At 32.2% G+C, this 25,021-nt stretch overlaps 1 protein-coding gene, 1 long non-coding RNA gene and 1 pseudogene across 8 annotated transcripts in view; 2 read left to right on the top strand and 1 right to left on the bottom strand.

The window, feature by feature from the left end:
• The window catches only part of LOC148612450 (lymphoid-specific helicase-like), a 92,568-nt gene that overhangs the window by 12,024 nt on the left and 55,523 nt on the right, over nt 1-25,021 (bottom strand). For all 7 annotated transcript variants that reach the window (XM_088593883.1, XM_088593881.1, XM_088593880.1 and 4 more), the window contains exons 14-18: nt 14,060-14,221; nt 11,022-11,236; nt 9,727-9,940; nt 8,528-8,647; nt 5,800-5,916 (exon numbers count right to left, since the gene is read on the bottom strand). In XM_088593883.1, coding sequence (XP_088450009.1) covers nt 5,800-5,916; nt 8,528-8,647; nt 9,727-9,940; nt 11,022-11,236; nt 14,060-14,221 — 828 coding nt within the window. The remainder of the gene's footprint in view (nt 1-5,799; nt 5,917-8,527; nt 8,648-9,726; nt 9,941-11,021; nt 11,237-14,059; nt 14,222-25,021) is intronic.
• On the top strand, nt 8,125-23,773 carry LOC148612451 (uncharacterized). Its single transcript, XR_015924407.1, has 3 exons — nt 8,125-8,207; nt 18,120-18,215; nt 23,694-23,773. It is a non-coding gene; the product is annotated as an uncharacterized LOC148612451 (long non-coding RNA).
• LOC148612452 (uncharacterized) lies at nt 19,569-23,656 on the top strand (annotated as a pseudogene).

Below are 25,021 nucleotides of genomic sequence, written 5' to 3' on the forward strand. Positions count from 1 at the left end.
ATCTATATTTTCATAGCAAAACCTGTTAAAACATGAAATCTCAACCAACGATTTATTTTAGAAACCTCAGTATGGTCAACAATGACAAAGAAGTCTGTGTACAGCTTCAACTATGATTTCTCTATAAATAATGTAGATTTTCAAATAAGAACAATTTAATAAACTCAAATAACACTAAACAGTTGCAAGAAGTAACATAATCAAATCTATGGACTAGAAATAATACTGATAGTCAATTAACAAATGTATTATTGTAGTGATCTATAGTATGCTCCTTTTAATCTATCTAAGGATTTCACTTCCATGAACATCATTATTATTTGTATCACAATCCCCCTTTCACTTGGAAGCCATGCTTCCTTTTCTGTTCAAGTCTTTTAAGCGTTTGACACTATTACAATTAACCATTTCATTCAAGTGCTCTACAGACCTTGTTTAAATCTATGATTTAATGAAGAAACAAATTTAAGTTTTTCACATCGGGTAACCATAGTTTCAACAGTACAAATCGTAAATCATATTTTTTGGCCAATTTTCGTAGAAATTATGGCAAAATCGTAAATGTAAACACCTCTGCTATCTGCATATCTGACAAATGTAATTAAAATTTTTTTTTTTCCATTTTGTTGTTGTTGCAGAAATAGCAGAAATTTCAAAAATTTCAGATCTATACCAATGTATAGCTTCAGATCTTGTACTGCCTATATCAATATATACCTTCAGATCTTGTAATGTCTATACCAATGTATAGCTTCAGATCTTGTACTGCCTATATCAATGTAAACCTTCAGCCCTTGTATTGTCTACACCAACGTAAACCTTCAGACCTTGTATTGTCTACACCAACATAAACCTACAGACCTTGGAATGTCTATAACAATGTATACCTTCAGAATTTGAAATGTCTATACCAATGTAAACCTTCAGACCTTGTAATGTCTACATCAATGTAAACCTTCAGACCTTGTAATGTCTACATCAATGTAAACCTTCAGACCTTGGAATGTCTATAACAATGTATACCTTCAGATCTTGTAATGTCTATACAAACGTAAACCTTCAGACCTTGTTATGTCTATACCAAATTTAACATTCAGACCTTGTAATGTCTATATAAACATAAACCTTCAGACCCTGCTATGTCTATACCAACATAAACATTCAGACCTTGTAATGTCTATACTAACGTAAACCTTCAGACCTTGTAATGTCCACATCAATGTAAACCTTCAGACCTTGGAATGTCTATAACAAAGTATACCTTCAGAACTTGAAATGTCTATACCAATGTAAACCTTCAGACCTTGTAATGTCTACATCAATGTAAACCTTCAGACCTTGTAATGTCTATATCAATGTAAACTTTCAGACCTTGGAATGTCTATAACAACGTATACCTTCAGATCTTGTAATGTCTATACCAACGTAAACCTTCAGACCTTGTTATGTCTATACCAACGTAATCCTTCAGACCTTGTTATGTCTATACCAAATTTAACATTCAGACCTTGTAATGTCTATATAAACATAAACCTTCAGACCCTGCTATGTCTATACTAATGTGAACATTCAGACCTTGTTATGTCTATACCAACGTAAACATTCAGACCTTGTAATGTCTATACCAACTTAAACCTTCACAACTTGTAATGTCTATACCAACGTAAACCCTCAGACCTTGTAATGTCTATACCAACGTAATCATTCAGACCTTGTAATGTCTATACCAATGTATACTTTCAGACCTTGTAATGCCTATACCAATGTAAATCTTCAGACCTTGTAATGCCTATACCAACGTAAACATTCAGACCTTGTAATGTCTATACCAACATAAACCTTCAGAACTTGTAATGGTTATAACTAGGTCTACATTCAGAAATTGTAATGCCTATACCAATTTAAACATTCAGAACTTGTAATGCCTAAATCAACGTATACATTCAGAACTTGAAATGCCTGTAACAATGTAAAACCAATATATTTTTACGAATTATTGAAGCCTCCACTATAAATATGAAGTTTTATTCAATAAATTTCAGATTTGGCTATTCAGATCTTCATTTCCTCTTCCCACAGAGCATGATTTTAAGGATACTACAGCTACAGTAAAAAGAAAAGCTTGCAACATAACTCAATGACATATTGATTTCTCAATTGTCAAGTACCTTTTTGAGTTATTGTCTCAAAACAAGAAGTCAACCCCTTTTTGCATGAATCAAGTCCCATAACTCATAAAAATAAAAAAGAAAATTGTTAAAAGTGGTGTTTGAAGTCCTCACAGAGAAACCAAGTGTCTATGGGTGACAACAAACACTTCCAAATTGTGCGAATTAGATCTTGTGCCTACAACATTGCTAAAACCATGTCTTGACTCGTTACTTCCGACTATCACTCAAATCATCAGTGCATCGTTCTCAGAATCTGCCGTGGCAGCACTGTTTAAGGCTAGCGTTCGTCCTTTGATTAAGAAGCAGGGTTTGGATCCCAACACGCTTAAAAACTAGAGACCTGTCTCTAACTTGCGTTTTGTGTCTAAAGTATTGGAAAAGGCAGTTTCAACTCGTTTACAACGCCACCTAGACTCAAATAATCTACATGACAGTGTTCAGTCAGCATATTGGTCAAGTCACTTAACTGAAACAGCACTGTTGCATGTTCATCACGATAAAGTTTCCACTTTAGATGACAATAAGTGTGCTGTATTAGTTTACTTGATCTTTCAGCAGCATTTGATGTCATAGACCATTCTATTCTGTTTAAACATCTTCAGTATTTTTATGGTTTTTCTGGACATGCACTCTCTTGGTTTGAATTCTACCTCTGTAAAAGAACTCAGTCTGTTTCTATAGATGGCATGCAATCCGATAGTTTAGAACTGAAGTACAGAGTCCCCCAGGGATCCATCCTTGGACCTCAGATCTATTGCATGTTTGCAAAACCAATCGGTGAGATCTAACATCATACGAGTTATCATTGATATGCAGATGATACCCAGGCGTATCAAGTTATCAGGCCGATTGACAATTGGGACGCTGTAGCATCACACCTCGAAGCATGCCTATCAGACATTAGCCTATGAATGCAATCAAATCTACTGAAAATTAATCAGGAAAAAACAGAACTTATAATGTTTGTTCCAAAACAGCGTGCATCCGATTTCTCAGACTGTTCTCTCAGTTTTGACGGTTGTGTTGTGCATGATGCTTCCTTTGTCAAGGACCTCGGAATGTACTTAAGATAAAACAATGTCAATGGAGAAGCAAGTATGTGAAATTTCAAAAGCATGTCACTTCCAAATTCGGAATATTGGCAGAATTCGAAAGTTTATTACCACCGATGCATACAAGACTCTAGTGGCATCGTTAGTGACATCTCGTCTTGACTATGGCAACGTTTTTCTATATGGAATAAACGAAAGCTATCTTGTGAAACTCAACATGTTCAGAATACAGCCGCTCGCCTAATTACAGACACGACGATACGAACATATAACACCAGTTCTTGTATTGCTTCACTGGTTACCTGTGAAATTTAGAACTATGTATAAAATATTGATGTATACTTTCAAGGCGTTGCGTGAACGTGCTCCTCAATTCATTAAAGACCTTGTGAAATGACATGAGCCACAAAGATCCTTACATTCACAGTCACATACAAGTTTGACATTACCAACAGTGCGAACAAAAACATATGGGGACAAGGCATCCACAAAGATCTGGAATGGTTTACTGTCAACTCTACAGAATGAAGAGTCTTTCGAGGTTTTTGAGAAATGTATAAAAACCCACCTGTTTAGGCTAGCATATGAATGACTATACTGAATTCTTGTTTGACGAACACTGTGATATCTTTTGCTATTAACATTTCTATGATTATTTTATTTCCATTTTTGTTTCTTATTTAATGGGTTTAAATATTAGATAATTATTCATTATTTTATACTTTAACTGCTGCTTTTTACAATTATATTTTTATTCTCATGACATTCATAATTTTTTGTAAATTTTATACATTTTTATTCTCCATTTCTCATGACATTCATATTTTTATCGTTGGTTTCATTTTTGGTGTAATATATTTTATATTTTATTGAATGACGTATGTGTGTGCATGCATGTATGTGACTGTACATGACGTATGTGATTACGGTGTTCTCGTTTGTGTGTATGGTGGTGACTTTGGTGTTGTGTATGTGATGGTATGCGACTGTATGTGCAATTAAGAGTGTTGGTATGTATGTGGGTGTATTATGGTATACTCGTGTGTGGATATGTGCTTGTGTGTACTTTTATATATTTATTTATGTAATGTAAAGCGTCTAGAGTAATTTAATTAGTGTTGGCGCGATATAAACTTTGTTTATAATTATAATAATAATAACAATAATAATAATAATAATGATAATAATACAGTGGATTCTGCTTAATTGCATAGCCTATTTGCCAGTAAAAATTATGCAAATAACCAGGCTATTCTTATAACCGAAATTACTATTTTACCGGAAGTGTGAGTTCAGGTAAGACGATGATACTGTGGATCAACCAGGGATATCACTGTTCAACATTTCTGATCTGGTATTAAATTGTTATAGACCTTCTCATCGTATTGTTCTTTCATCAATAAATAATAATATATATTGTGTTTGTCTTGTTTATTGACCTTCTTTACGTTGTGTGCATTTATAAGTAAAACCACATGTTTCTCATCTATAAATAGTCAAGTAATTTCCTGACCTTTCTATGTAAGAAAATCCCATATTTCATATTTCACCAGGATTCAGTGTAATATTCATCAATGTTTGCAGTTTGTGGGCTTTTGAAATGGTCTGTGTGTTTTCATTCCTCTGTTCATCACCATTGTACACTGATAGTTGTGCATTATACGTGTCATTGACCTTGATATATTCCTATGAAGTGTGGATAGTATGGGGCACCTTAGGGTAGTTGAATTTAATTAGACATTGTACTGAATGAATGATGACTAAAAACTGTTCAGCTCATTAAATTAAATTAAATTTACATTGATAATCATTTGTAGTTGGAAGAATTTAAATAGGGACAAAAAATACCCCAAGCCGCATCATAAGGTGATGTTTGGCATGTGGTCAAAAGTCAATGTTCACCTAGGTGCTTGTTTATTTTAATGTAATTAGAAATCATTTAAATTGTCTTTTATGTCCATTATATTTTTAATCCATTATTAACACCTCCTGATTGATGATAATATAGTTTTTACAACAATAAATATGATTGACATATTTATGACCCGAAGGCTTAAAATAGAATTTGGGAAAACCTGTCTTTACCTGGATGAGGCGAAATTCTCTATGCAATAAACCGAAATGCACCTGCAAGGCCTATGCAAATAAGTGATTTTTTCCCTAATAGAATAATAGGAAATGGTTCAGTGCAGGAGAAAATTATGCTAATAACCGAAATATGCAATAAAGCGATATGCGATTAAGTGGAGTCGACTGTAGTAGACGCCACCAACCTATAGTCCATGGAAAAACATAAACTTGCCAGACTGGATACCTACTGTGAATAAAAATTAAGATGTCTTACTAAAAGAATTGAATATATGAGTATAATTCAAATATGACTTAAAACTTGTTATTGATCAGGAAAAGGGGCAGGTTTTTATTAAATTGGTTTATAGATATTTTTTTTCAAATAATGCAGATATCCTTTTTTTTCATCTGGCATGTGGTTAAAGAAAGAACAGAATGTTATAATAACCAAAAGGTCCTCGCTTAGTATTTTTAAGTAACACATATCATTTTTTAAATGGTATTACCCAATCACTGTCATATAATATCACAGTATCAGCAGCAGTTAAATTTATTCCAAGACCACCAGCTCTAGTACTGACTAAAAACACAAACATTTCTGGGTCAGTATTAAAGGCATCAATCTGAAATAGTCAAAATATATATTTGTATAAACATTTCTGGGTCAGTATTAAAGGCATTAATCTAAAATAGTCAAAATATATAACTGCATATTACCACACCTTTTTTCTAGATAATTCTTCATTCCTAACACCTTCTAAATATTGCTGAATATTTAAAGGAGAGGATTATGTTATTGTGCAAATCATAAATATTGAAACTAAACTGTTAAATGTTCATGAAAATTAAATTAGAACAACGAAAAAATTTCCCTTTCTTAACTTATTAATCGTGATTTTTACATAAGGAATTTGAATTTCCCGCACCTATGGACGCCACGATGATCGGTTGAGCTGTGACCTCACGAAGTCAGTTTGTAAAGTGAAAGTAAATATGTAATTGATTACGATGTCCGTAGAAATTGCAAATTTAGTATTTTTTCCCTAATTTTCAACCCAAAATAAACAGAAGAAGAGATTGAGGCACAACATGTAAGCAAATGTCAGACAACTTTGACAAACAACAGGATTTGCAGCTAGAAGACTAGAATATGTCTGAGGGAAATCTAAAGGCTATTTCAGAGGAATGTTCGTGTTGCCTTAAAAACACTTTTAGAATATCTCTCTTTTATCATTCAAGTAATCATAAGCTTGACAAGACAACATGATTCGGTGATTAGATAAACAGGATTGTAGAAATATTTACGGAATATTATTTGTTTACATATTATTTGCAGTGCTTGTGTCAGTACCAAACCGACTAAGTGACGTCATGAACCAATTGGAAGCCATCGGTAAAAATCAATAAAGTCTGCTTATGATCTTCCTTCATATAGGAGAGTTCTGCAAGATGGCTATCCACATATATTTCAAAGATTTCAAACTTTGCATAGCCTTGAGCATTCTATAAAAGCGCATTCTGCATAAAAGGTTATTTATTTTTGTTTACGTGGGTATGATTTATCACAAGAGCCTAACTAAATGCAAACGTGGTCTTTCCCTTTAAATGATGTGTGGATACAGAGAATCATTAGGTATTCTTCCAACTGAAATATTCATTCAAATAATAAACTTCAATTCCAAATGATAAGTGACTTAAAAGGTAATTGAAATTTTGTATCATCATTAATTACCATATATACTTGAGTATAAGTCGATCCGCCTATAAGTCAGACCGCCCCTCTTTAGTCCAATATTTCTGAAACCTAGCCTTGACCCGCATGTAAGTGGGACTGACTTCTGACAGCTGCATTGGTAAAATTCCTTACCTCTAATTACAATGAGTATATCTGTTTGTTTTGATAACTTCAATAAAAAGAGTCAGCGAAAACTTGTTTTGTCCTGTCAGTCATGGGACTGGCTGGATGGATTTTTTACTTGGTTGTTGAGTTTTTTTGTTTTTTTTTCTCAATCTGTTTTCAGAAATGTCTATTAATACAGGTTTATTTATTTCCCATTTTGCATGTGATTATTATAGTAAATTTACTTCATATCAGTATAATTATCTGAATATCAATTATTTTATTTTATCATAATCATTCTTCAACAGCATATTTTATAATCCATGAAAAGTTTTCTGCTTCAGTCTGCACAAATTCAAACTCATCACCACTTTCCATTTTCCCATTAGCTGCGAAATTGTAGATCTTGATCTTTTTTCTGATTTTGCGATCTAATTTAAAAATCACAAAAAAATGTGCAAACCAGTCAATGTCTAATAACCAAAGAAAAAATCAAACCAACAAAGCACTATGACAGCCATTTTTTACCAGCGGTCCTTGGACCGTCGCGCGTTAAAAATAACATCAGACAAACCCGTTTTTTTAATGATCAGGACAGGCAGGACTGACAAATTTCCTGTATTCTGATAAATATTGAAATCAATAATTCCAAGTCCGAGTTGTTTTTTATACCAAGCCATGTGGATTGTTTCAATACGGCCATTTCCTCATTCATTCTAATTTTGGTACAACCAATAATCCAAATTGAAATCATAAATATTGCGAACAATGTCGTAATAAAAGAGAAAGTTTATGATACTCTAACAACTCATTTAGAATTGTTGCAGTAGGTTAAGAAATTTTAACTTCAAGAAATTGAAATTCATAAAAAGAATTGCCATAACCAACTAAAATATTTATTACTTCTGTCACAAATTATGGTACATTATTGGGTCATGTTTCTATTACAGCTTTTGGTTTGTGGCTATATGAGTGTACACAGGTAAAAATCAATACACAAAATGGATGAGTGGAAAATGTGAATTAAATCAGTATTGGGGCAAGATAAAGAAAGACTAAACAGTAAAATTTACTGTAAATATTCTTTTACTGCATCATATTTTAGCTGTAAAAGGTAGAAGGTGAAGACAGTCTTCCTAACACTAATGTTTACAATTTAACACTGGGGTAAACAGCACTGGTCTGGCTGTTCAATGTTGGAGTCAAAGCTTTGAAATTTTCAAGCTAAAAATTTTAGTTCATAGTCAATATCTTACATATAAGTCGGAACCTTTCCCAGCATTAAAAAACTTAGTCCCAAAAATCTGACTTATATGCAAGTATATATAGTAGTGCATTTTCAATATTCAATTCAAGTGACATTAATCTTTCCAAACTACAATACATAAATATACCTGTTCTTTCCTGTCTTGAACTGAGAATGAACCATCCAATCTGCAATAGTCTATTTTTCTAAGGTAGCAATAATCAGTCAAAATATCCAACATTTTTGTCATCTGGGAGAAGATGAGGACCTGCAATTGATGATCTCATTGAATGATCTCTGTCAATTGTTTTAACAGCATATATCAAATGGACATAAGGAAGTACAGACAAAAGGAGGTACATATGGAAGGAAGGACAGTCATCAATATCACCTTAAATCCACTATTTTGTATGTGTAGGCCATAAAAAAGCAAATAACTCAAACAAGAAGACATACTGTGGTCCTCTTGAGTAAACTGTAGGCCATATGATTCTGTTTCATTCACTGTTTATGGTTTCTCTCTCTAAGTAGCTGTTTGTGAGTGATAAACCAAACAGCATGAAAATCTTCAATTACAATACAATAAAACTCCAACAAAAAGTTTTCATACTAAGCCCTGTTCAAGCTATGCAGAAGTAAAACCATGAACTTTTTGGGGTGCTTTTAGGTGCACTTTGGTAACACTGAGTTTACACTGCTTTTCATAAAAGATACGAGACTGTTTCAACATCTCAAGAAAAGATGTTCTTGTTCAAGACTTCCTAAAAATATTGATGGGTATTGCAATGTATGTTTAACTTTTGTATCCCTAAAACAACCCTTTATGACTATTTATTTACCATATTTTAAAATTTTGTTATAAATTTAACCTGAATAATATAAGGAGAATGGATATATTGAATATGTCAACGAGACAACAACTCTACCAGCAATTTATATGCTATTTTATTACATAACATCTTTCAAGGCCGAAAAAGAGTTCCTCAAATCTTCAGTTTAATTAAAGACTAAATACATGTACTAATTTTATTTTGTAGAAAAAATATAATATTAAAATTACCAGAAAATTACTGGTTAAAAAGAAATATTGAATAATATTAAAAGGAAATACATTTGGACTATATTTTTGTGTACAGTTCAGAAATAGTAGGGAAGTTCAAAACATAAAGTGGTGACTTAAGGTATTTTTGATTCTGAAGGATGAAAAACTAAAAAATTCTACTAGAACATTTGAACATAGGATCCAGATTTGTTTTTTCCTATCAACAGAACTTTGGAATTAATATCATATTTAGTCTTAATCATCACATTCTTCACCTACACTTCTGAACTGATTAACATTCATACCTTATGTCCTGTCTTTTTGAGTTCAACAAGCATTTTGTCCAAAAGAACCATCTTTCCACATGAAGACACCAGTTGTTCGTCAATCTTGAACTCTCCCTCCTTTGTAAGAGGGTACTCCAAAAGATAAGGATGATTGCAACACTTCCTCAACTGCATCATTACATTTTGTAATCGGATTGTCACCTGAGCAGTCCTGGTTGCCTTTTTCCCATCACTGTCAATTGCAAAAATTTTCAGTTTATAAGTTTTTTAAACTAGAAAAAAAACTAAGACCTAAGCTCATTTAAAGGGAAAGACCACCTTTTGTTTTAGCCCCGTGCAGGTCCGGGTGTTAAAAGAATAAGCCTGCAGCAGCGTTAAGTTTGTCGTAAAAGGCGACTTAATAGTGCTCAGAACCCTAGCCTGGGGCTAGGGCGCTCTGCCCACAGAGCAACTGGGATGTGTGCCCCATGTGGTGGAATGGGGTACCCCTGGCGTGTTACATGCTGGGGTTGTCAGGCTATAATACGGAAAACCTGACCGCAAACCATAGTGGTGCCCCGTGTTTGGAAAGATGCCACGTTCCTTGCATGTGAAAGAACCCTACTGTGGTATTCTCCCAGAGTAGGAACCATAGGGCTCCGCCACAGGAGGCTAAATTGCCCGACCCTACCCAACTCTATTTCCAGTGGCAATCTAAATTTTTTCACCCCATTGTCCTTGTGTCCCATCCCTTTTTCATTTCATCATCATTTCATGTTCATTTTATTATCAATTTCATGTTCATCGTCTGAATATAGCTGAAATATTGCTGCTCGGACGTTAAACCCCAAAAACAAACAAACAAAACCTTTTGTTTTAAGTTCTCTTATCAAGATGGATTTATCAATTTATGACTTAATATTTCTTTTTTCAAATTTAGGCTGTTAACTTTAAATATTTGTAAATTTTTAACAGACTGCTCCCTATTAAATTTCTTAAGAGCTTATAATGACAAATACTTCAATGAAGATATAGGAAAAGATCTGTCAACAAAAATATCTGTTCAGACATCAAATTGGTTTCATATTGATCATAGCAACTTGCAAACTTAGGCTGCCAATGTGAATTGATGCAGTTACAATTTCTATTAAAATGCTGAACTGGATCAGAACACAAACAAATTCAGTTTCAGAAACACTTTTTACCTCTGAAATTCATTTCTGGAATAATCCAGTTCAGCAGAATTAAGTCCTGATTGGTAAATTACAGTTACTTAGTAATCATGGTATAATACCTATAATTCCAAGTTTTCTAATATGGTTGTACTACCTTACCCATAATTCATACTTTCTTGGTTCTGTACCATAGCCTGTGCCCACTGCTCCAATTCTTCCTCATCTTTTTCTATATTTTTCTTCGACTTCTTTCTTTTTGGTGAATCATCATCTGCATCATTTTCAGTAGCAATCATTAAATCATAGTTCACCTTCTTTTTAGTTGACATCCTGATTGGACGACCATTTACATCCACATCCTGTGGAGGTGAGTCCTATAACAAATGAGATTTACGTACATCTCGATTAAAAAAGTTACTTAACTCAATAACAGGCATGACTCCAAAATGTTAAGCATGGTATCTTTAGCTTAATGAAATTCCACTCAATAGTGTCTGCGGAGTTGTGATGTCAAGTTCTGAGACTAACAGATGAGTGAAAGAAGGTCTCGTTAGCAACATGGAAGGAGGGGTGGCATCAACATAATAGAGTTTGCTTAACTTCTAAATGTTCTGTCAGAACCTGCACATTTTTTTAATTGAAAATATAATGGAGTATCCCAACTGGCTTTTTGCAACGCCACAAAGAACTTTTTTAAATGTGTTATAAAATATTTTAGATTTAAGTTCTCAAAATAAAGTTTATTTTGAAAACAACTGCAACATGTGATTAAAAACGAATGAAATTTCATCCAAATTATTAATGGTTTGGAAGGAGTTGTAGATGGGAAGATTAAAGAAAGGTAAAGTCAATGTTTTGTAACATGTCACACTAGGTATATGTCCATTTATTACATACAGTGAAAAATGGGAGAGACCTGCAAAACAGGATATCCAATGACAACCAAAATCACCTGTAACATTACCTAATCTACATATACCACATTTGAAATGAATTCAACCAGAGTCAGCCAAGACTGTTTACCATTCTAAATACTGAAAGTTGATGTCTGAACTTGAATACTTGACTAGACTTATCCCACTCTCATCCCATGGTAGATATAGGACCACCACTGCTGCTCTCTTATTCTTCCTGTTTTGCCAACATCTTTACTTCTCCCCCAGGTCTTCCTAATCCTTTGAACTTCAAATGTTAGACCACTTCTCCAGGTGTTTTTCAGATGGCATCAGGGGGTTCCAGACCAAGGCACAACGTGCTATTTGTTTTCCTAAATATGTGCCAAATCCATTTCCACATTCTTCCCATTATTGTCTTTGTGACAGGCTCTTGTTTGATCCTCTGCCACAAGTTCTTGTTATTCATTTTGATTGGCTACTTTCCTATTATGTTTCTTCGGCACCTATTAAAAAAAACTTGTTCTATTTTCATGGAAGCTGAGGTTAGACTCCATGTCTCCAATCCGTATAGAAGGACAGATTTACATTCAGAAGAAGATCCAGATTTAAGTCCATGTTCTAAGAGCTAGACTGGCCTAAGAATGGCAAAGACTAGTTGGGCTTACCTTTTTCTTGCTTGTATGTCTGTCTGTCATTTCTGATTGGCTGATGACACTTCCAGGATATGTAAATTATTTTATATTGCTAAGATTATATGCATTTATCCTCATAGATTTAGTCTTTGATGGATTAATGTTAAGCCCCACTTTTTTTGTACTTGCTTCAAGGTTGGTTGCATGGTCTTGTTAATCTTTTCGGTAATGTGAAAGATGGTACATGTAGATCTTCCAGACATGATTGTAATGTCCAATAGATGCCCAAAAGTGAGCTATAAGCTGTTCAGCTGACCCAATGTATTACCATCAGTAAAAGAACAAGATAATTGATTTCAAGACATTGACTGAAAACTGCTAAAAACATCATTTTTTGCCTTTCAAGGGCAATAACCCTAACAATGAGTTGTCTGACAACTTTGATCCTCAGCAAACTTTTATACATCTTGTCATAGAGTGTATAAAATACCACTATTAAAAATCTCATTACTTTCTATGTTAAATTAAGCGATTTTCAAGGTCACAATCATTTTTAAAGTTTGTTAATAGTTTGTTAATGGTATTTTACCATAAGAATCATTTCAGCAGTTGAAAGTTTCTATCTATAATAGTTATCAAGATTTTGCTTGAAAATTGTATAAAAAACAAGAATTCTGAGAATATTGCAAAACCATACATAGTCCCCTACCCGCTGTTTATATAACTGACCCAAATACTATCTTGAATTATCAAAGATAAAGGACAAACTGAGGAAATGACCTTGATTTTGAAGCTATGGAAATAACCAGCACAGTGGATCGAAATGTAAACTTGATCTGTAACTCATCATGGTTGACTCACATACCAGAATTCAGCTCAATATCTGCAAGCTTTTCGAAAAAAAATAGTGGAAAATTTAAATTTTGATAATTTTTTTAAAGTTCAAGGGCCGCAACTCGGACAAAAATCAGCGAAGCGTAACAACATGTAATCTTGGTCTGTAACTTATCAAGGTTCCCTCACTTACCAAAAATCTGCGCAATATCTGCAAGTGTTTAGAAAAAAAAAGTGCGGAAAACTTCACTTCTTTTTCCAGACTGACAGACAGACGGACAGAGTGCAAATCTTAAGTCTCCTCTGGCTAAAGCTTATAGCAGACTAAGAGTGTATTTTTTCACCTATCCAGGACTATCACTCTAACAAGGAGTCATATGACAACTTTGATCCAACAGAGATTTATGTAGTACTTAAAATAAGGATCATTTCAGCAATTGAAAGAATTCAGCAACATCTAACAATTTTGAAGATAAAATATGCAAAATAAAACTTCTGTCGGATGCAGTTTCTACTGTGCATGACAGTAAGATGACAAATTTGATGAAGTAGTAGTTAAATGATAAAGCCGAGAATTTTGTACAGCTTATATTTATGTTTGGGAAGAGGGACGAAATTTGGACCTAAAATTAGGATTGGAAAATTACAGATCATGCTGAGTTGGACTATTTCCCCTAGCAGTGAATTTTCATTCATGCACATATACAATACTGGTGTGTATGCCTTACCTTCCTACAAAATTTTTAAAAATCTGTTGAGAGGTTAAGGAAGAGTTGGGCTTATGAACAATGTGGACAGTAGAAATGACACATGTGAACTTTGTTGTATTAATTACATTTTTTACTTCCATCACTTTCAAGATAGTTCTGTTTACTGTAGCCTCATAAAATTCGGACTGGATTTTGGACAAAGGTGCATAAACTAGGATTTCTTTCTTTGGTGGAATAGCTAAATCAACATCCTGCTTCAACCTTCTTAACATGAAAGGGGTAAGAATCTGGAAAAAATAAAATATAACTGGTTTTAAATAATATAATAAAATCAGAACAAGTGAAAGAATGGTAAAATTCCTTCATCAGCTAACTCCCAACTAACAAAAGAATTACAGTCCTTAAACCAATTCATGCAATAATAATTGTGATCCTTTATTGATCAGTATAAGAAAAGTCATCAATCCCGCAATCCGCTCCAAATAACCAGTAATTGTGTTACATTTTACATATTTACATTCAGAAATTTTGCAGTTTTTTATTACTACAAAAATTGCAATAGCCTTCAGATCACATTAATGAAAACACATTTTGAATGTCTACAAGATTTTCCTCAATTTATCTGCCTTTTGACAACAGGTGTTACTAATTGCTTGTGGCATCAGAGTATAATTTTACATCAATATCAAATACCTCTTAAATGGGGATTAATGAATCATTTGACAATTTTACAATCAAACGAATAAAAATTCTGTAGAAGCTATTAATTACCCAAGCTAACCCTCCCATACACAAAATTATACAACCAATTTAAAACATGTGACATTATTTTCTTTAGTTTCAAGATCCCCAATTATCGCATTAAGTTTATCCACAACTGGTTAACATGACTTTTCAATATTTGTAAGGAAACTTCAATATAAACGTTACATTTTGTTAAATAAATATGAACTGCAAACATGAAAAATTCCTGATTACATATTTTTTCATCCAAGTGGTGAATCACTAAAATTAAAAACTTTCAGTGACTTGAATCTCGAAGATAAATGCACACCAAAATTTCTGAATTTACTGTAACATGAGCATGTATAAAATTAACAAAAAATGGCTTAGAACCCCCCCCCCATCATTTTTTCTAGAAACCCCGTGCTGGCACCCCTCCTTTTATTTGCTTAATCATACAGTGTTTAACACCTTTCGACTTCTAAGACAGTGAGTAGACATAGAAGATAGCAATATCTTTTATGGAGACAAGGATTACTTTTTAAAATACTTCAAAAAGGTATAGGTGGGAATTTTTATAACATAATTAAAGATATTTACTCCTCTATAAAATATGCCTGCAAAGACCAAACCAGATACAGTGACCCATTCACAGCAAACAAGGGGATATAAGAAAACCCACCCTACTTAATATGTTTATTGATGATATCGAAACTTACTTCAAGGACAACTGTGATGCAATAACCCTAACAATTATAGGGTTAATCATTTGCTATATGCAGATGTCTTAGTATTAATTTCAAAATCCCTGAAAGGTCTCCAATGCTGTCTAGATGCACTATATCATTTTGCAATGACTGTAAACTTGAAATAAACTCTACTAAAACAAAAATTATGGTTTTCTCAAAGCATGAAATAGACCCTAAAACAATAGGACTCTATTTTGGAAATGAAGAATTAGAAATAGTAAAAGAATACAAAATACCTTGGAATAATTTTAAGAAGTAGTGAATCTTTAAGACCAGCTGGAGATCACTTTGCAAACAGAGCACACAAAGTTTTTTATGCTCTAAAATCTTAACTATCATTTAATGAAAATTTTTCACCTAAGATTTGGTTGAAACTTTATCACAGTATTATTTTACCAATAATCACATATGGCTCAGAAATGTGGATAAGTGACTTTCATACCAACCTAGAAAATCTAGAGAACTTACCGTTTGAAAAAGTTCAAAACATAATCCTGAAACATATTCTAGGTGTCCATAGTAAAGCTTCAAATATAGGTGTTCATACTGAATTGGGTATACATCCAGTCTCTTTTAGGGCATATTATCTTATGTTTAAATATTACAGCAGATTGTTAGACATTGAGAAAAAAGATGGTCGTGGCAACTCCCTTTTGAGATCTGCATTTTTAGAAAATAAAAATTTAAAATCATGTATTTCTGAAGAGAAAACTTGGATTAACATCCCAAAATACATCAGAAAAAGAAATAAAGAAAAAACTTGAAGTGTATTGCTTAAATAGTTTAGTTGTAATTTATATTGTAAATTCAGATATTATTGCACACATTTATTATTGCAATTTGATTTGAAGATATCCTACTACCAAATTTTGTGTAGGACTGTTTTTTACTAGATATATCTATAATTACATATAGATCAGAAATATTACAACAGATTGTTAGACATTGAGAAAAAGGGTGATGGTGGCAACACCCTTTTGAGATCTGCATTTTTAGAAAATAAAAATTTAAAAGCAAGACTGTTGAATTTCTGAAAAGAAAACTTGGACTAACATACGAAAATACATCAGAAGAAGAAATAAAGAAAAAACTTGAATAGTATTACATAAATAAAATTAGAATAAATTTTGAAAATATTAAAGATAAGAAACAAAGAAAACTTTACTTTTATAGCACCATCTATAATACAAGTAATTTTGAACTACAAAATTACCTCAAATTTTTTTTGCCTAGAGTTATAAGAGCAGAACTAGCAAAAATCAGAATGAGCGCTCATTCTTTAGAAATAGAAGTCAGTCGTTTCAGAGTTAGAAATAGTAGCCTGCCCGCCACCCCACAACTGGCTATTTTTTGACAGGGCAGGCTAATTTAAGCAAAAATTTATGTAGCCATATAGTAAATATATTGAAAAAATATATTCAAAACTGGCTAGAATTGAGTGACTTTCCTACCCTAGTCATTTTAATAAGACACCAAATGACAGACACCTCTGCAAATATTGTGAAACAGAAGTTGAAAATGAAATTCATTTTATTTTGAAATATCCTCAATATGATACACTTAGAGGAGGAACTTTTTTTTACATATTTGAATCAGTTACTGCAGATCTAAAACTCTTCAGGGAATTTTGCTTCATCCAAATAACCATACTACTAATAAATCAATTTGAAAATTTATAAAAGAAACAAACGAAAAAATGTACAGGACAGGACAGTACAGACATTTTAAAGCTTGTAATTATGCTTGAAACTTTCATGCAATGACTTTTGTATTCTCATATTACCAATTGTGTTTACTTGGATGTGTTTTTATATCTTATATGTATTGTATGTTAAGTTGTTTATGATAGGGCAACATCATCAATAAAGAATCATCAAAATAAGTCATTAGAAAACCTTACTAGGATTTCTGGTAAAATCAATGGACAAAAATGTCCCTGAAAACATCAAAGGTGATCATTTTTCTCTCTATATAATCCTTTTACAAAACACAATAGAAAATAACTATCATGGAAAAGGGGGGGAATTAAAAATGCTAACATAGAATGCAAAGTGGAAAATAAAATAGATGGGTTTCATAAATAAAAATCATTGACCTAGCACAAGGGGTTCATGTTAAAATGTTAAGAATGTGGACACCAGCAAAGCTAAACATAAGTTAGAGATGCCAATGAGACCATATATGGCTGCCATTTTGTTTCCTGGTAAAGAATTTGACTTTATATTTACATTACCAAAATCCTTCTATTTCGGAGGTTACATTAGCTGTGATTTTTTTTTTTATGAATAAATATTTAATAAAATACTTTTTGTAGTGAATATAAGTCTTGTTGTTTATAGTTCTCGGAACGTGGATAAATTATCGTCATTTTTTGTAATGGTACCGATACGGATTTAACGTCGCGCGGCACGTTTTTTTCAGCGGAGTATACCTTTTTTCAAACTTAAAAATAAATATGTTCCTGACATCATATTGAAATAAAAATAACACCCATTGACAGCTTAGGATTTAAATATCTTTAGAATGGAAGTCGTTTCCGGTACACTTCCCAAATCGACTGTGAAATTTTGTTTTCAATCTTTCTAAGAGAAAAAATTAAGGTAAATATACGGAGTATGGCTTAACGTCATGCATATTCGGATTCTTCAAGTTTTTTTCTTTAAATTTAAATGTCTTTGCTCTCGATTTGTAATCAGGAACATATTTATTTTAGGCGTTGGAATAGGCGGCTGTAGAAGGTTCGAGACACTTTTGACCGTCATGGCTGACCCTGACATTACAGAATCCGTTATCGATTCGCACTGTGCTTGTAAGTAAATTTGGAGTTTCTACATAGGATTTACGTCAATGATAATTTATTATTTAAAGAATAATGAAATTTAAAATCTCTATTTTTCTCTTCTGCTATGAATATGATTGATTAACTACCAAATACGACTTTTAGGAAAAGGGGGGTGCTTGTTTACTTTTCTCCAACATTATCAATGCTCTTTAAATATTCAGGCCGTTTTAAGTAAGTGTTTAGCATTCTGTTAATATTCAAGCGGTATAAAGTAAGTGTTTAGCATATTGTTAGGGAAAGTAATTCCATCCTTAGTTGTTACTTGTACATTTTAGTGCATGTACATGTATTTAATTTTTTCAACTACATGTACTATATTCTGAACAGTCTACGGTGTTTTGATGTATAATTATATAATTCAATTTGCTGGCTATGGTTAATGAATATTTGGAGTTATACAAATTGTTCTAAACAAACCCTCATTGATCTGTGATTATTTCATTAGCCACTGTTGCGTCTACATGTATTACACTTGGAGAATTGTTGAAAGATGTATCAACAAGTACTCAATTGGAAAATATTACTATTGAGTACTTGTTGGCAAATGGGATCACCAAGGGGGGGATATATCAACTATTGACAGACAGAAACTATTCCGGTTCGTTCTTTAGTCAATCTTTTTATTGATAAGATTTATTTGAAAATAAAATGTACAGAATGCAATAATATATAGAGAGTCATTTTAGAATTATTGCCCAATATTGAATTTGAGAGCAGTTTGTAAATTTTACTTTTTAAATTAGCTTTTTAATAATAATTCATTAAAGTTTAATAGAATTGTATTTTTGACTAATAATTGAATCTTTTTGCTTGTTGAGCCTGGTTCTTTGTGGTCCCTTCCTGTTTCTTTCAGTTAACTGATGTCAATTCTTAATTCCTTTATGATGCTAATGAGTTCGCAAGACAATTTTGGATCTTCAAATGTGGATTGCTACCTGCTGCTGGACATCAGATTCATTTTTGTAACATTGTCGCTGGCCGACTTGAAGTGAAAGTACATGTTATGGAGGACATGCATATTTCATGTAGATGAGGATACATAAATAAATATTGCCAAGAGTTAGGGTATAATTACATGCTGAATGGTATATATTGTAACACTAATACTAATTTCAGTTTTGTAATGTTTTAGTTTCAGGTTGATGTTGCTGGTCAATGTCACTTGTGATCTGCAGAAGATTTCTATCAAAATAATTACTTATAAATTATTTTTTCAAATAGATGAATGGGCATTAGCAAGATTGGAGAAGATCTGGAGAGAGAGTACATCTTTTGGAATGGTGTCATAGTCGTTATTGAAAACACTGAAGAACTGTCATTTAAAGAAAATATTCCAATTATCTTAGAAAATTTGAATGTTGGAAGTGTTGATAATATTTCTTCTTTTTAAAAAAAAAAAAGAAATAAGATGATGAGGGTTCTGAAGAAAGGGTCTGCTGAGCTTGCACAGGAACAAACAATAGGTATAAAAATTGTAGAGGTTGGGCTAATACTGGAGGGAGAGAATATTGAATTACGATGGTTGTTACAGCCAACTCCTCAAAAGAAACTAATTAATTGTACAAAAGGGTTGGTCTGTGATTTAAGGAAATTCAGAATTCATCACAATTTGACACTTAAACATGCTAGCATTTGGATTCACCACTTGTGTAAATTAGATTATTTCCCTGATCCAGATGGTCTTAAAAGACAATTTGATAGGATTTACTTTAAGCAACTAGTGTTGAGACGTCAAAACAGAACTGAAAAATTACTTGAATTCTTAAATGTCAAATATAGCCCACCACTTAAGAAATCAGCCCTACCTTCAGAACCTAAATCAGTATGTGTAGGTAAAAAAGTTGATAATGTAGTGAATGTACTTGAAAAGGTCCCAAATAATGAATTTGATGTATCAAAATTACGGAAAAGGTATTTAAAAACCAGAGAACAAAAATGTAACTAAAATCTTAAGCTGTTTAGACTTAAGAAAGAGTACAAAAAATTGTAATTGAAATATGAGAACAGTGCTGCTAAATTAGCAACTTTATCTGTAAGAAATGTTAATAAGAGAATTAAAAGGAAATATGATAAAATTTTGATCCTTCAATCAGAAAAATGCAAGATTGAAAAAAAGGTTAAAGAGGTTAGGGAAAAGCATGCATTTCTTAAGAAAAAGTTTAAATCTCAAGGTATTCTATTGAAATATTACAAGCACAAATCGCAAACTTTAAAAGCCAAATCATTTAAAAATCAAGTACACCAACCAGCACATGATAAATGTACAAGTAATAATGTGCTAGTAAGTTATTTAGAAAATGAAAATGAAGTTTTAAGGGAACAGATGGATGAGTTGTTGAAAAGTAAACATGTTCAATTTTTTAAAGATGGAAAATATGTTGACTGTGTATGTAAGGTATATGCCACACTTTCAACCATGAATGTTGGAGTGAAGAATGTAGAAACAACTGTTAAAACGGTGTTAGATAAGATGGTTGGAATTAAATTTGATAGGCTTCCTAAGAAAACATTTGCAGAGTAAATGTTTGTTGAGGCTAAACTGTTAGCCCAATTTCAGGCTGCAGAAGCAATGCTTAGCAGCGATTTTAACACTTTACACACTGATGGTACCAAAAGAAAAGGTAGAGAGTATGGGGGTGTTCAGGTTGGCACATCATCGGGTCAGTATTCTTTAGGTTTGAGTGAACTTGTAAGTGGAAACACTGAAAACTTTGTTAAATTGATAGATCAAGTTTTATTTGATATGGGAAATTTATTGGAAAAAAAAACCATGATGATGTTAAAGCTAGAAAAGCAGAACTCCTTTTATCTATTAAAAACTTAATGACAGACAGGCACATCGTAAGTTCTTGTTTGAAGGATTGTTTAGAAAAAATGAAAGTAGAATGTATGCCTGAAGATGATGACACCCCAGCTGATATAAAAAAGAAAGTTGCTAAATTGAATGGTTTTAAATGTAACCTCCATGTAATTGTGAATTTTGCATCTCAGGCAGAAGCAGGGTTAAAGCAATGGGAAAAAAATGTTATAAATCTTGATGACGAATGTCCACAAAAATTTACTTATAATCAATGTACAACTGACTTTATCAAAGCTTCTTGTAAGCTCTGTGTTTCAGGTGCAGATGAAAAATCTGGCTATGGACTACTGTTTCAAACTTTTTTGAATGAATTAGACATACATTTAAAGATGACCACTTTTCATGGACATCGTATTAATTTGCTTTTTGTCATGGGTGCGGCTGTTTTTTATCATAGAGATAATATTAAAGAGTTTATTGAGTGTTATTTTGAAAAAGAGAAAAGAAATGGTTTAGTCAATGCGGTATACAAATACTTATCTAATCCAGTATACTTAGCTGGTTGAAGGGCATTTGGTATTGTTGATAAACTATTAACTGGGCCTTTATGGCAAACAATAGAATTCACAGATCATATTTTAGATCTGAATGAAGTATGGGTCAAGGTTAGGTCATTTCTTGAAATTTATTCTCAAGATGCCTCAGAGTTGATTCATGGCAAAATTTTATTTGATAATTTTACAAATGAAAAGGATGAAGTTTTTGATTGTTTGTTTGATGTTGATGATGATGATTTTAATGTTCTCACTATAGAAGCTTTACAAATCATTTTGTTGAATTTTCAATTAGTACTTGAAAGGCAGTTGAATGACTGTCTTCCAGGTGGCTGTTTAAATGAAAACACTGAAGGGGTGATAACAATCTTAGGGAGCAGTCTAAAACAGTAGCTACTACCAATATCATATCAGAAAGAGACTTTGCTAATCTAGACCGTTTGCAAAGAGAAAAGCCAAATGCAAACTTGATTGCCCTTGAGGGTATGATTTTATTTACAAATAATAAAACAATTAATTGGTTGTCGAATTTAGAGGAAAAAAAATCTGAATATTTTAGATTAGCAAGAAATAAAACTCCAGAGGTTATTAGAAAGTTTAAGAAAAGAAAAAAATTAATTCAAAGGCAACATCAATTACTCTTAAAAAAGAGAGAGGATGAGAAATTGTATAAACATTTAATGAAACAGAAAGAGGTAGAAAAAATTTCAAAAGATATTCAATTGATAGGTGGTTTGTGGCAAAATTGTAATGACATCAACAATAATTTATTGATGTTGTCAACTCAAAATGAAAAAATTGAGAGAGTAAAAACGCAACTCAAGTTTAGGAAAAAGGTATTGGATATGATTGTTGATGACAGAACACTATTTCAGTTTTCCTCAAGTAATGTACAGTTTTCATTGGAAACACTTGTATCAAATTTAAAATGTTTAATAGAGCAGCCTACTACTTCTAATGATCAACTTGAAACAGAGTCTGAATATTCATTTTTTAATTTTATAATAAAAAGTAAAGAGGAAAAAAAGGCTATTATGCAAGAACAAAGAAAGGTTGTCCAAAAAAACTAAATTACATTAAGATTAAGAAAAGTTCAGTTTCTGAACCAGTTACTAAAAAAATAAGAAAGGCAAACACATATTATTGCTCTAGTTCAGACACTGATTCTGATAATGATACAGATGAATCTAATTGTGATAATGTTTCTAAGAACTCATATGTTCCCAAGTCTTTTTCTATTAGAGTTGGACAGAATGTTGCTGTTGCTTATATGGATACTTGGTATCCAGGTCAAGTTTTATCATGTAAGAATGATATGCTTGTTGAAGTTAAATTTATTTTGCCATCTAACCTTAAGAAAAATGTCTTCAAATTGCCCAACAAAGACGACATTAGTGTTGTTGAAAATTTTTTTTATCTTTCATTCAGATTTTGAGATCAACCCCAAGGACACCAGTGGTAGAACCTGGTTTTTAACACAGTTTAAATCTATTTGTTCTGGATATAAAAAGTATTATGATGAATATTTTTCCTAGGTCTTTGTGTATGACGTGTACACTTATTCAAGAAAATCAATATCTGTTATACTTTCAGTAGTACAATGATTTTACCATTTTTTTTATCTATTCATAGCATCTAGTACACATACTAAATTAATGATCTTTTATTGTAGAGAATCCTTGGACTTTCCATATAGATGTAATTGCTGTTTTTATAGGAAAATCATAAGTTATGTTGTAGGGAAATTGACCTCATGCATCATATCTGCTATCATAAAATGCATGTATTATTCTTAATTAAGACACCTAAAAGAATTAGATATTTTTTATGTCTTGACATAACTGTTCTAGTGGTTTTATCACATTAATATTTTGAAAATTAAATATCTTTTCTATTAAAATATTACACCATTTAAAAAACATAAGGTCAGTTTCACTGCAAAAGTACTGCAATGACTCAATTTTTTATCATGTCATGTTGTATTTACATTCTTATATGTGTACACTGATTTTTCTTGTAATTATTTCTTGCAATTACAACAGATATTCTTACTTACTGATATTTAAATAGATTTTTATATTTCTTTTTCAGTAGATTTGGTTTGTCTTGACTCACTGTATGACCATGATGGCAGTTGTATTTAAATATTGTCTTGGATCAAGAAAAACAATAAATGAAGTAAAATCAACATTTTGCTCTGCTTATTACTGCCTGAAGATGTAAAAACTTCACATACACACAAAAGAGAACCACTTACATTGCACAAATACAGTCGCTTACCAAAATAACATATATGATTATAGACTAAAGCTATTATGGCATAACCAGAATCTTGATATTTTGATCTAACAACTATTTTAAATCAATTCAGTCAGTAACCTTACAAAACTTGGTCAGTTTTACATGAAAGCATCTGAAGCATTGAATAAAACAAGAAGTAAACATTAAAAAAAAAATAACAAATTTGAAACCATTTAAAAGTTCCTCACTTATCTAAGGATTTTTATAGTGTCTATTATAAAAATTCTTGATTTACCAAATCTATACATGTACATGTACTTTTACAACATTCAATTTAAAGTAAAACATGTAGTTTTAGAAAGAACGATTAAAATGATACCAAGATTGTAAAAATAGGTTGATTTTTAAGAAAGTTATTGCTGAAAATAAACTTTTCGGTTGCGGAATGGATATCAACAAGAGCAGCGGCCATTTTTATTCAAAATGGCTGCCTTTCCTTTCGTCTCTCATGTAATATACTACAGTACACAAATAAGTCTCGTCGCAGGCAAGACAAAAATTATATGATATTCAATCACTGTCACACAAGTCGTTATATGGGAATAAGGAAAACTACCCTTTTTGGCCTTTATTCCTTCAAGATTTAAGTCAACCCTCAAAATCATTCCTAATCATCCATTGGTGGTATAGCATCTTGTAGTACAATTTCAAAGAGATTCATTCACTAATAGTCAAGTTATTGTCTGGACATCAGTAAGCACATTTCTGGACTTTATTTCTGGAAAGTCTTTACCCTAAAAATCAATCCATCTGACCATTGTGGTATAAAATATTCTGTAACAATATCATAGGTATCCCTAAGCTTGAACTGGAATTATATTGCTGAATTCTATGATATGCTTGTTTTAGACCCTTTTTTGGTCCTTAATTCTACAATCTGGGCTATAACCTCTTTTAGTCCTTACTTACAAACACGGTGGGGCAAATACCTAAAAAAACTATACGGCCCTTGGGTCATCCATAGGAACACTATTTTAAAATTTCAAAGAGATAGGATAAGTCTTAGTCATTATCATAAAAAACTAAAGCTGAAAGGCACCAACACCACAGTATGATCCCATTATAGACTAAAAATACTTTTTTTGCAGTCATATAAAGATGTTGACAGTAGTATAGAA

The sequence above is a fragment of the Perna viridis genome, chromosome 7 (genome assembly GCF_037379345.1).
Source record: "Perna viridis isolate PV_CMFRI_1.1 ecotype Kerala chromosome 7, ASM3737934v1, whole genome shotgun sequence".
In the NCBI taxonomy this organism is placed as follows: Eukaryota; Metazoa; Mollusca; class Bivalvia; order Mytilida; family Mytilidae; genus Perna; species Perna viridis.